General features: G+C 41.7%; 1 protein-coding gene across 22 annotated transcripts in view; it reads right to left on the bottom strand.

The window, feature by feature from the left end:
• The window catches only part of plekha7b (pleckstrin homology domain containing, family A member 7b), a 65891-nt gene that overhangs the window by 36382 nt on the left and 15463 nt on the right, over window positions 1-14046 (bottom strand). The window contains exon 1 of one of the 22 annotated variants that reach the window (XM_047580947.1): window positions 12471-12523. The exons of 20 other annotated variants lie outside the window; for them this stretch is intronic. In XM_047580947.1, coding sequence (XP_047436903.1) covers window positions 12471-12508 — 38 coding nt within the window. In that variant the 5' untranslated portion in view covers window positions 12509-12523. Of the gene's footprint in view, window positions 1-2251; window positions 2466-12470; window positions 12524-14046 lie in introns of those variants that run through there. One more of the 22 variants, XM_047580953.1, reaches the window with a different exon arrangement.

The following is a 14046-nucleotide window of genomic DNA, read 5'->3' on the forward strand; positions in this document are numbered from 1 at the left end:
AGTGTTCTGGAGAAAAGCTTACTGCACAATGCTGAACAGAAATTTGCATTACATTTCATATTTCTAACATCTAGAAGCAACTACACGTAATGGAAATCTATTAAGGAGTATCCCCTTTAGTCCTCGTATGAGGAAAGCACATACAAAGACTCGGGACAATAAAGTCCTGAAGTGCAAAATTACGCTTTCAAATCTGGCTTTAATTTCCCCTGACCCTCTCTTATATCCTTCCATCATCATCGTTTACAGCACATTCTTCCACAGAGGCTGGAGAATCCCGTGCAAAAGGCTGCAATAAAAACACAGCGTAAATACTGCTGTGCAGAGGATAAATACGCATGCTGCTTCCGCGTCAACATGCACACAGGCGGAGATAAAGAAAGGCTACGATAAACATGTTTACACTATCTTCGCTTAAAGTGTACCAAGGGTAAATGACTGACTATACATCAAGCAGTATGGGGTAAATCCTCGGTGGAGCAGCTGCTAAGTTTCAGTACTGACAACGCGTGCTACAAACAGAAAGTGGCTTCTTACTGCATCACCATGCAGCAAAGGAGGGGGAGACAGACTGAGCCGGGTGGAAAGATTTATGGGTTGACATTTCAGCAAAGTTCAGAAGGATTGATGCATTTCTGTACGCACACAAAAAAACCTTATATCAAATATTTAAAAAAAAAAACCCAGAAGCACAGTCATGTACAGACTTACGTACACATGCAGTGACAAAAACAGACACGCGCGTACGTCTGTAACAACTCGTAATCTGCTGAGCTGCGCTGGGCACATCCAGCACTGCACCAGAGTCCCCTGTTAATTACAAATCTGCATTCTTTGAGGCTTTTGTTTTAACCGCATTACTTCTGAACTATTTGTCACGGAATTTGCAGCATCCCCAGTTAGTGTGGAAACACTGCAGCACAGTGGGTCTGTTTGTTTGCAGAAAACTAGCTTCCATTAGAGTTTGAGACACTGCAGTCTCAAAGAGGGGAATACACTCCCGCCATACACTCCGGTGATGATTATGTCTCGGGGAAACAGCTTTGTTGTCAGAGCAAGCAAGGTGCAGCTTCCAGAATATCAACTCATAAATAAGCTGTGACTCAACATTAATCATGAAATGTCATCCTGTAATGCATTACAAATTACTTTGTAGTCATGCTGACCAGGCATGCAGTCTGCTTTTTTCAGAACTTAGATCACATCAACTCTGTTGTTATGCAGCCTTATGTATTATTAAGCCAGTGGGGATCTCAGTTTGTAAATGTTACTGTATTTGTAGCACATGCAACTAAATATGCGAATATTATACAGAAACGTGATATGTCACAGTACATATTAGTACTCAGTATACATTAGTGCTCAGTATACATTAGTACTCAGTATACATTAGTGCTCAGTATACATTAGTACTCAGTATACATTTGCACTCATCCTGGCGGTTCTCTGTCACAAGTAAAGAGACAGAGAAGGTTTAATTCTGGATTCTGGCTCGCTGACACACCACCAGCATGCTGCAGTGTGGAAGAACACTAACAGTCGGGTCAAGCAGAGGTTCTGTTTCCGTCAGGCCAGATAAAGAAGCCAAAGAATGACTGGCATCTCTCCTTGAAGAGAACAACATGAAGTCATCTCCAAATGGTTCAAGTCGACTACTATAAGAGGGAGCTGTAATAAATAAAGTAAAAATGGTTCTGTGAACAGTCTCCTTGCAGCATAACATTCAGGATTTGACATCGACTGGATGCAAAGTAGGCACGGACTTAACAGTGAATAGCAAGTAACTTGAGAACAGAGTGGCGACCTGGTTTTGTTTCAGCCAAAGTTTCTCCAAAGAAATCTGTGGACATTGCAGCACTGCTGTTCAAATTATACCAATACGCTCACTCTCTTTCTCTCATTCTCTCAGTGCAGCAACAACCGCAGTCCGTGGTTCAGACCTGGCATCCCACACCAATTTTTTTCAACAAAACAAGAGGCTCAAGATAATCGCAGTCCAACACAATAGCTAATTCTTGGCACCAGGGGCACCAGGGGCAAGGCTCAGTGGGCTGAACACCTCACTCTCGCACATACACATCAACAAAAATACTCCGAAGCTCCAAGCAGCTCCACAACTCACATCCACTCACATCTACTGCTCACACTCACATCTCCTATTCACATAGCTTAGAAAAAAATGTATCCACTATGAGTGTGGATCTGTCTACTATGCCCTGGTGCATAATACACATAGTAGAAACGGTCTCACCTGTTGTGAGATTATGTGTCATAATGAATCAGCTGCTCAACTTGCTGTGGTGCCGCAGGTCACGGAAATCCTCTCGGCATTATTGCGGCAAGTGGAAGATGCAGTCGATCATAGCACAGCTGGTGTCCACAGAGGGCAGAGCAAAGCGGAGCCGACAGGATGTGGGCTGAAGGGGCTGCTCTTTATTTCCACTTTCTCTTGCGTGAGCGTGCCCTGTGAGTTTCATCCCACACTTTCTGGGTGGCTGGTAGAGACCTATCTCCCTCCCAACAGGGGAATGCCTCCGTAGCTTATCAGGTCCTCCTCCCTTTCCATTTTCATCTCCCCTCTCTCCACCCTCTTTCTCAGAACTGAATTTGTAAAACATTTCTTGCTAGAACATTTAAAGTATGAAGTGGACATCCCGTACCTCGTGCATCAATGCACCACTTTTTCTTTTGCTCTGCAATTACTGCCACTTCCTTGGGATCGGGTTGTAACTGTGCGGTCAACATTACTAATACACAACAATACCAAGGAAACTGTCATAATATTTAGAGGCATTTTGGTTAGTGTGTGTCGCACAAGTGTACCACTAGTATCCTCTGAGTGGCAGCATTGCAACTGAAGGAAAGAACGGGAATTTCACTTTCCATAGTTAGAATAGAAAGAGAACTTCTTTGAACATCATTATACAAATATAATTAGTTCCTCCATTCACAATTTATAGTGTCTCATCTACACAATGTGGGAAATGGATTTTCTTAAATTTAAGCACACGTCTGTAGTATCCACAGCAGTTAAATCAGCCACATTACCAAATATCTGATGCACCACATTGTTTTATGTTGGGATTCTCAGAACTACTCAAGCCGGATAACTTATTGAACTTCTTGGGCCCATTTAAGGAATGCATCTGGTTGCCTCCTTTTTTGAGGTTTAACAGTAACACTGACTTGTGACCTATGAGGGAATTGAAACTAATCCTGGGGAATGCAGGCCACAGGAGCAGGTGGTACCAACATACAGTAGGTCTATGGTAAATATTGGATCTGACAGGCCACCAAAGATTGGTGAGCTGGGAAAAAAAGCAGCTGCTGTAGAGACTTAGTTTGCAATTTCACCCCAGTTTTTTTGTTTCATTTCCCCCAACATAATAATTTAAAAACGTGTTCACCTGCACTCCTCTTAAATTTAAACACATTCAGACGACGTGATGTGCAAACAGAACTTGGTGCTGAGTGCTCAGTGCTGAAACTCAACAAGAGGAGCCATTGTCTTGCTCTACGCAACAGTAGAAGCCATAGTAAGCCACAGAATCAATATGGAGTCTACATGAATGTAAATATATTTTAACCCCTCATGTGCCTTAAGTTTATATTTTGTACGGATGCCTTACATTGGCTTTATTACTTTAAAAGTCTTTGCACCCTTCAGAAACTACTGTAAGTCATGACAAGTAGACAAAGTACACCCAATGATACAAATGAAAAAATATGTCGCCAATACCAGTAAGTAAGTTTATCTCTGGGATAAGGAAGTTCATTTAAATGTCAAATTAGAGTCCATCTGTTTCAGAAGTGTTTCTAATTAGTGTAATGAGACTCAGGTGTTTTTCAGTCGTCTAATTTTCTTGTTGTTGATCATTAGGCTGGAAAATGTTACAAAACTATCTCTGCAGAGTCAGAGGCCTCTTTCATATTGGTTAATATTAATGATGATGAATCCACCATCAGGAGAACACAGAACAACCTTGGTGTTTATGCCAGAGGGGAAAGGACAAAACCACTGCCCTCCAAAAAGAACATTTATGCTAATGTGCAGTTTTCTAAACAGCATCTAGAAAAGAATATTAGGAAAATGTTTTGTGGCTGGATGAGGCCAAAGCAGAGTAGTACGTTCAGCATTAAAGCATCAGAACCTCATCCCGTCCATGAGATATGGGGGTGGTAATGCCCTTGTTTGGGCCTGTTTTACTGCATATGTGCCAGGATGGCTTGTCATCATTGATGCAGCAATGAATTCTATAATATACCAACCAATTCTAAGCGAAGATGTCAGGATATCCATCTGTGAGCTGAATTTTAAGAGAAACTGGGTCACGCAGCAAGAACGCAAGTCGTTCTACAAAAGAACAAAATGACTAAATCAAAGTCCTGGCTGTAATCCAATAGAAATGTTGTAGAAGGAAATGAAGTAAACAGTTCATGTTGGGAAATACACCGACATTTCAGAACTGAAATGGCTGTACACCCAGGGATGGGCTAAAAACTTTTCCAGTTGCTTGGCACGACTGAAGAGAAGTTATCTGGGATGTTTAGTGTCACTCTAGATACTGAAAACAAGGTTCACTTACTTCTGCACCTCGCAAATATGCACAGATGATTAATCATTAGTAATGTTCCTGAAACACTGAGGCATGATATTTGTTGCATGTGTTTCATTTGTTTGATTCTTATCTTATCAACTAAATTATCCATTGACACATTCAAACAACCAAAACATCCAAACCGTCCTTTAAAAAGTACATTCCAACCTTTTCGAAAACTTTTACTGTTCTACTGCAAGTTATAATTCTTTTAGCAAAATTAATTTCACAAAATAGACACTAGGAAAAGCAAGCCAGCTCTCAGCAATCACACATATTTGTTTTCCTAATACTTCACATGTACATCAACAATTTTTTTCTGTCCTATACAGCCCAAACTCATCTCACACCAGTGCTGTAGATTAACAGTTATATTGTAGCTTGCATGTGACTTATCATTCTAACTCAGAAGGAAGTAAAACGCAAATCACTGTTTAACTAATGACAAGATAACAGCAATCATTTAATTTAGTTGGGGTGCTGACTTAATTTCCAGACCAATGAATTGGTAGTAATGAATGTACCATTAGTATCAGGCAGTTGTTAAAGAATAGGCAACAGATACAGGAACCTGGAGAAGCCAAAAAATAAGAATGGCTACAAATTTCGCTGAGAAGTAAAAGTCAGTGCCATGCCCTGTTCCTGGACTTTGTAATGACAGTCATTTCTGTGCATAAGACACAGCACCCTGGCAATGTGAATGTGTTCCCGATCGTGACAGCCCATTACATCAAGTGAGAGGCATATCATGGACCTCCAGTAACAGGCTGTAGCATCCCAGGCCTTGGAGGCAAAACATAATTAAGCCGTAATAACTGTGGTTTGTGCACAGTATCCAGACTCAGGGAGCCATTAAGGAGATAAGCATACGGCAGCAGGATTTCCACATGTTGACTGACCTTTATCAGTTTCATAGGAGAGCAGAGCAGCAGCCCCGCTCAGCCTCATTTCCCTGACATTTGTGGAATTATCTGGGCAGTCTCTCAAAAGAGTTATTGGGGGATTACACCGTGATTCACTATGGAAATGAGGGACACCAGATTTGTACCGACTGACTGGATTCTGACTGGACTGACTTATCTTTACTTTTTAAAACAGCACCATCTTCAATGGATTTGAGTGTGTGCAACTGTACTGAAGAGCTATGTTGTCTTTACACATGCATGTTGTAAAAAAAAAAAAAAAAAAAGATAAATGAAAGAGGAAAGTGTTGGTCCAAGGGGTCTGCTTTTAGGAAGCTTGCAGTCATCTGGCAAACCACTCAAACGGCGCTGGCCAAAAACAGGCTCAAACAGGCCCAGTGCAGAGCAGAAACAGGTGCATGTACTTGCCAGTGGCTGAACCGCTGTCTGAAGGGATTGGCAGAAATTGAAAGAAGTGTGGCTCCATTGAGATTCAACACACGCAGGTCTGACTCAGCGCATTTTGTTACAGTCACAATTGTCCTTTAGGCCATGCTGTTCCAAAACATAACCAGGGCAACATTTAATAGTGAATGTAAGAAAGACCACTAATGAAGAGTTAAGCAAGCAAGGAAACTTCTTCAGTTCTCTGAGCGAAAATATTTACACTGACTGAAATCCAAAAAGTAGATGCAGCTCATCAGTTACATCTCATTTCATGCCTCCCAAAAAGGAAATTGAGTTTTTCAAACTCTACAGGCACAGAAAAATAAATCAACTTGAAGCTTAACTTCAGCGTTCAGACACACACTTAACAAAATACCAGAGGAAGGTTTGCACTCTGTTGCATAGATACATAGATTATAAAATAAAATTTTTGTTTTTTTCTCAGCAATTGCCTGCAGCTTAAGACTGAACGATAAAATGGCCTTAGGGAGTGATGGGGGACCACAGGACTGTGGGCACTTCCACATCGCCCTGTGGTCCACAGGCACAAATTTAACAGACCTATAAATATTTATAAGAGATGATTTGGAGCAATTCATCAAAGAAATTGCAGTTATCTAATGCCTCCAGCAACAACATTAAAGTGGCGTTCTAAAGCAGTTATCTTAGGGATCAATAGTGACAGGGAAATGCTGTGGCAAAGAATAAAGTTAGGAAGTTTTGTGGAGAGAGCATTACTCCGGGAATAAATTGGTGAAGGTTCACTGCTTTAGGTCAATATTTAATACCACAAATTTATACTGCAACTAACCCACTGACTACTGATGAGCCAGCACAATGACAAGTAATCCTTATTTCATGTCTTCATTTGTGCTAACAAGAACTGTTAGGATCTGGAGTATGTGAACGTGTCTAATGCGGGGAAACAGAGACAATATTATATGTGACCCTGTTGCACTCAACTAACAGTAGACAGCAGGTGTCTAGGAAGGACCTATGTCTGTTAGGAGCCCCGCCAGCATGCACCTGGTTACCTGAGAGCAAACATGCCCACTGTCTGGGTTCAATCCATCTGAAGAAAGAATCCACGACGGGGCGAATTTTTTCCACTGTAGTCAGAGGAGTGTCCTCTTCCCGTGGACTGCTTGTTTGGTCCATGACGGTGGTTGTCTTTGTTGCTATATCACTCAAACTAGGATTGCGTCTTGAAAATATCTTTTCAGAACTAGCTTTAAGTATCAAGCTTTAAGTCAAGCCTTGGGAAGATTGTTGTCCAGTTTGGAGGATGCACTACCTCAAGCTTTTTCTAAAGCTCTGGACGTTCCAGACGAGGTTTGCTGGGAAACCTCGAACTCTTTAAGGAGCATCATGTACAGAGAAATAGGAGCAATGGGTGTCAACTCCATTTACCGAAGCATTTACCCTGTGACTCCATATAGACCCACGGCCATCCTAACACTGGATGAAATGGTTGCTTGTACAATTAAAATGCTACAAAAGTGCACTGAGAAAAAGAAACTGATGTACAAACATCAATCACTGCAGCTGGAACTCAGCCTGGATGAAGACACGAGACACACAGAAGAAGACCAAGAAGAGTCCATCAAAAGTGTCTCAGACACTTTGGAAGAGAAACCTGCTCTACTATCTTTGACAAGCTGGACTAAGAACCTCTACAAAAAGCCACTGCGCACAGCGTCACCTCCTGCACCAGAAGAGACACCCGACGTTACAGTGGTCACCCCTGTGGACGTCTTTGTGCCTCTAGATACAACAATGGAAGAAACATTTGTAAGCAGCATTGCAGAGAACCTGATTTCCCAGGCCCTTAAAAAGTCCAAGAGGACCTGCGCTGCAGAAACCCTAGACACCATGCACCAGAGGCTGTTCAACAAACTCTGGCCTGAAGTCGAGAGACAAGGTTATAACATTAACCTGGACAAGCTGAAAGATGTGGACAAGGCAATTTTCAAAGACATCTGCAAAAGGTTGCACGGTCCCAAATCAGCTATGTGGACTCCAATGATCTATCGAGGTCCACAAATGGAAGACATCATCGTGACGTCTTTTAAAAAACAACTGAAGAGACAATCGGAGGAATGTGGCATCATCGCAGCAATAGGAAGAACTTTCAACAACGTTACAGTCGGCCCCACAGTACCAGTGTTTTAAAGCTGAACATCATCATCACTGGTAAATATTTTTTTTTCCTGTTTGTTTTTTTTTTTTTGCTCTGTTGTTCCCTGTCACTGTAACACCCTAATTTCCACACAGGGATAACTAAAGTCTTTTCTTATATTATCTTCCTAGACGATTCCAACAGAGAGCTCAAACAGGAGGTTACCTGCTAGTGAGGATACCTTCCCCTCCGCTGACTGCTGCGAGACAGAGAGCAGTGGAGGGGTTGGTTACTTATGTCTGGGGACACCTTGTCCTTCACTAGTTGCTGCGTCAGAGATCAGTGGAGGAGGGGGTTTACCCAAATGTGGGGACACTTCCTGTTCCTGCCTGTTTGTGGGATTACCCTTTCCTCTGATGGAATCCGCTAGACGGAGACCAGTGTAGCCGGGGGACGCCTACAAATGGGTCGGGACTAAGCTCATATCGTCATCTCAATGGACACTGGTACCTCCTGAGCAAGGGATCAATTCCCCGACTTCCTTGAGGCATCTGTGCTGCTGCTCCTGTTGCTGCTGCTGTTGCTGCTTACTTCCCTTCACCTGCTACTTGTTATTGCATTAAAAAAAAAAAAAAAAACAAACATTTTTACTGGTAATGAATATCATTTCTACATGTCGGCTATCGGTTTCGCTTGGTTATTAATAATCAGTATCGGCCCTGAAAAATCCATATCGGTTGATCCCTAGTACCCCCAAATGGAACTAACCAAGCTTTCTGGAAATGCTGGTTTAAAGCAGCCTTTCTTCCATGCTTACAACATGTGATGTATGTACATCTACAAATATATATTTATAGATAGACTTATCATAAGTCTAAACTACAACTTCACACTACAAACTTCTTTCTTGTTTTTCATAAACCTCCCTTGGGGTCAGACCTGGAAGGGACACATGTTAGAATCACAGTGAATGTCTACTGAATACACACTGTAGAAATCAGGGCTTTCTTCATTGTAAATATTGCAGCAACATAGCTGGTTTGAAAGTTCTGACAGTGATGATATTTGATCTAGTTTGACAAATCTCTTGTTGAAGCAGTGAAAAGCTGCAGGTCTTTTACAACAACAGAAACACACAATCAGCAATAACATCACAACCTGATAGTGCAAAATAAATGTGATCAAGTCTGCAAGCACATCAGACGATGTAATTAGTCTCTACGTAGCCACTGGTTGCACATGGATGTTGTCAGTGGAGTTTGGTTGCTGCAAACAAACGATATAATAAACAGATCTAATCATTCTGCCAAAGTAATAAGCTGAGGGAAAACAAATCTTTATCTAGCCAACTCTACCCCAATGAAAGAAGAACAGCCAATTTCCTCTCCTGCCTCCGTCTTTCCCAGTGTGTGATCAGCACATCAATAGCGGAGGTACAAAGGCATTCAGGCCTCATTCACCAACCCACACACCTCCAGAGCACTGAATCAGGCTTTATCATTAAAGGTCCAGGCCAGTCTCAGATAAAGAGCTGAAGAACACCAAGAGCCCTTTGCCTTGGAACATCTCAGGTTAATGACAGGTAAAATGTTGAACTATGGTCTTTCTCCAGAGGCGGCAAGACGGTGACACACAGCGTTCAACCACTGTAGGTCAGAGGGAGATGTAGATAAGTGAAACACACTAAAAGGAGGAATTTAACCATGAAAGGTGGGTCATTACAGTGTACACAGCCACAAAGTGAAAACTGCAGATCAGCACTAAGCAGAACACCAGTGACTGGTTGCTTGTCCGAGGTTAATGTCGAGTATGATACACAAATCAACAAGGATTCAGCCATAGTTTTAGCTTGCTGTATACACACAGCATATGCCAACTGGTCATCAACCACAGTTTGCTTGACAAATACAATGCAGACATCAAACTATGTTAAAAGTTTATGTGACAGTGTGCAACAGTGTTGCATAATCTGCAAGATGCAAGCATCAGCAGCAAGTCTGTTGATGTGTGTGTCAACTGCAGCATACAACCAAAGAAACAAACGAGCAATAGGCAAGGTAGTAGAGACTGAAATCGGGGTTCAAGCAAATAATTTTGGGTTAGTTAAAAAAAAAAAAAAACAACAAACGGTTCTGAAGGAGGCGTCAACTGACTGTAAGGCTAACTCACAGGAATCCTTCGAGTACAGCAGGATGGAGTATCACCAATGTTGTCTAACTAGAATGAATGTAATCAAATGTACATATAAATGATTTCCCAATTTTATTTCTTGTTTGTATGTCATCACCGGGTGCATTCAGGGTTGTGTTTGGACATCCATATATCCTCTAAGTTGATATGAACCAGTAGTCAACACCTACAAGGGCACCAACTCTACAAGTGTCACTGAAGCGGACTAGAATATACATAGTATAACAATACTACATGTCTGTGGAGTCTACAACTGTCCATGACCACTCACTTGAGAACTGAGGCCTTAGAATGATGGGCAGGCAGACGGGCATTAGAGATGTCACATTTACTCTCTGATATTCCATAAAACACACGTAAATTATCTAATAAAAATATAACAATACTGAGCATTATATCTAAAGTAGCAAAAAAGATTGCTTTATTTGTTTTATAACCTGAAACTCCACATTTCCCCTAAAGAGCACTGCACTAAAGCATCTGCTCAAATTCTACACACTGTGCCTCAAGCAGCTAAATGCAGAGCCCAATCCACATCGCAAAGCCAAACACAGCTAATCGCTTAGCTGTGCAATGTAGGACAGAAGGGGATGTGAGGTGTGGGGTAACGCTAAAGCTGAAAATCTCAGGCAGGAAATATACAAACAGCTTGGCCAGGGGAAAGAGCAGTAGACCAGCAGAGATGCTGTGGAGTAAGCTCTGCTGAAAGCGCTGTTATCTATAGCTAACGAAAAGAAACCACAGAGACAACTTACCTAAGCACATAAAAACTGACAAAACAAAAAAAGGGAAAAAAGGGTAGTGGTAACTGATTGAACTTTTATTGCATCTCCTTAAGTTATGATCTATTTGAATTTGACCGATTCACCCCTGAATCCCTTCGAGGAGCTCCACCCATGTGTGGGAGGCTGAAACAGAAAAGCCATGATCGCACTGTCAGCAGAATAAAAATTACGAATATTAAAGAGCTCGACATTCCAAACAACACAAAAGAATCAGACAAGCTGAAGAGATGTTTCCCGCCCCTTCCTCTCAACCTCATCCTCCTTATTGACAACATGCCATCTGGGTATGAACCAAAACCAGGCAGTGAGCTCTGGGCACACCAAAAGATTTAAAGTAATTCTTCCAAGATCAGAGACAGACAGTGCCCGCCCCGAATTACCATCTATCCAACCAAAAACATAGCAGCAGATTGTGTTGAAATGTGAAGCTTGATGTACAAATGTAAATAGAATAAAGTAAAATTTGAATGAATGGTGAAGGTCAAGAGAAAAAAAAAACAGTACAAAGTGAATATGTATTATGTGTTAGTAAAAGCAGTAACTTTTCCAGCAATTGTTGACTGCAATTTTTATAAGCATGGTAGCAACTGCACCATGTGGTTGCTTGGGTGTTTAAATGTGTCTTTTGCATGAAACCCTAATGATAAAGCAAAGTAGTGGTATGCTTTGCTCTGATCTTACACGCTACCCACCCCCACAGTGTGTCCATGTACTCTGGACAGTCAAGTGACAGCTACTCACTAGCTTTGTTTACGTGGAGCAAGATTATTGAGCATTCACTCACATTAAGATGCACGTGAACACACAAGTACATTAAATGTTTTCAATGAGCGGAGAGAAGAGGAGAAGAAAAGAGGGGAGAGGATTCCAGAAAACAGAAAATTGTCGTGGCATTTGTCATTGACATTCATACAAGGAACCCTTTCAGAACTGTCACAACATGTGACCTTTATTAAACCTGCTTCTGCATAGGTAATAAAGATGGTGCCTCACTGCACACCCTCTTAGCCATATTCCTATAAGGTGCATGTGTACACCCATATGAAGTGTCTACTTATACTGCCGGTGCATAACTGAATTTATGCCAAGGCAGCTTTGTCGTGAATTCTGCAGTAATCCTGCAGCACAGTTGACAGCAGGAGATAACTGCTATGTCTTCAAAATGAAAACATAAATCACACTCAGCAGTTAATGTAAAGTATAAAAAATGCATATAGCATAGTTGGCAAACAAGTGAAGAAATGTAGTTTTGTTTTTCTGAAAACAAACACAAGACAGAGCCTTAGAGGTCTAACCATTGTGCAGCAGAGCAGCCCTGTTGTTTACTGGACTAATCAATCACCATCACCTTACAAATACAGATCAATGGAAATAAATCTTTTTATAAAGAGACCAGTGCAGCAGGTGCATGAACACGAACATGGCCTACCTGCAGGTTGTTGGTGCTATAGCAGTACGCAGCAGCATTTGCCCTGTACTAGGTCGCGTCCGAGCATTTTTCAAGAGCTATCTGCACCCACAGGTTCCACTGTTTCAAATGATGGATCTGCAGCATGAGTCTGTCTGATTCAGCCAAAGCAAGACAATCCGTCATGCTATGTACACATTCCCCTGCAACACACGCAGGGGCACAAATTGCATATGTTCATAGTCAGATTATCTGTCTGATCCCTGAACCCGATAATCCTCCAACATCAAAAATAAATCAAGTTTTCCTCCAAGAAGTTGCTAAAACGAGAAACTAAATAAGAAAACATATTATAGATACAGAAATGTCACATTTTACCCAGTGCTATATCCAAGTGATCTCCAGAGCTAATGAAAAGACTAACATGGGTCTTGTAGTAGCTATGCTTGGCTGAGTCCTATAGTTCTGAATGGAGCTGGTAACTGTCCTGTCAAATAATGGTTGAGAGGTAGGTAGTCGGATGCCTTTAATGACAGAATATTTGTGAGGGTAGCAGCCCAAGGAGCTCTAAAAGCTGTAGGTAAATTGTCTACTATGACCCAGCACACAGAGGAACATGACGAAGCAGCTTATTGTGTATTTCAGTCATTATGGGGGCATCGATATTTGCTATTTTTGCACATCATTAACGTGCTTTGGGAAAATACCTCTGCAAAAGCTTCATATCTCATCTTTAAAGATGCTAATCATATTACATAACATAAAAACCAGATAGCAGAAAGTAGCGTAGCTGTAATTCATTGTATCCTCAAGGATTAAATTATCTGAATCAGGGTAATCCCTGTTATCCCTGTTTTCCAGTACATGTCATGAAGCCCATGTCGCTTGCCCATGCTTTTGTCCAAAGGCAGGGGAGCAGATAAGCAGAAGCTGGATTCTCTAACAATCGGATCCAGCTGTACCTCATGCTGTGAAACATAACTAAATCCTTAGTCAATCGTGTCAGAGACATTATCATGTCGTCCCACCGCTAAATACCCTCCACCTAACCCCATTCCACTGCAGCACACATACGAGATAGAGCACACACGCTTAAGAAAATATAGTTTGTTTTAACATCGCAGAGCTTTGCTCAGTGACATGACAGTGGAGGAAAGTTTCAAATTATCTCGCTGCTGAAAGATGCAAAGCACAGTCTATTGTTCAAAATCTGTTGTTTCGTTACTTTTAGTTACGCTTTTGGATTGGTTACAGTTGTAGACTAATCCTATTTAAGCAACAAATGGAACTACCGTCTGAGAAAAAGAACGATTAGAAGGGTAAATTTTGCTGCAGAGAATCTTGGTCCTCAGGGTGCGCACATTTTCACAGCACAGCCCACACATTTACCACAGCAAGCCTGTCTTCACAACAGCATTAGCTTCATTGTGTTGACACGTGAGGAAAACTAAGGCACTTCTGACTTCTCATCAACACTCAAATACCTCCTTTTCTACGTGTACGTGTGTGTGTGTCCGGGGATCTACCTGTGTCCAGATGGGTTCCAAGCTTGGGGGGCCCTCTCCTGCAGTTGTCATTACAGACCCTGAGCTGACAC

Source organism: Mugil cephalus, chromosome 3 (assembly GCF_022458985.1).
Source record: "Mugil cephalus isolate CIBA_MC_2020 chromosome 3, CIBA_Mcephalus_1.1, whole genome shotgun sequence".
Classification (NCBI taxonomy): domain Eukaryota; kingdom Metazoa; phylum Chordata; class Actinopteri; order Mugiliformes; family Mugilidae; genus Mugil; species Mugil cephalus.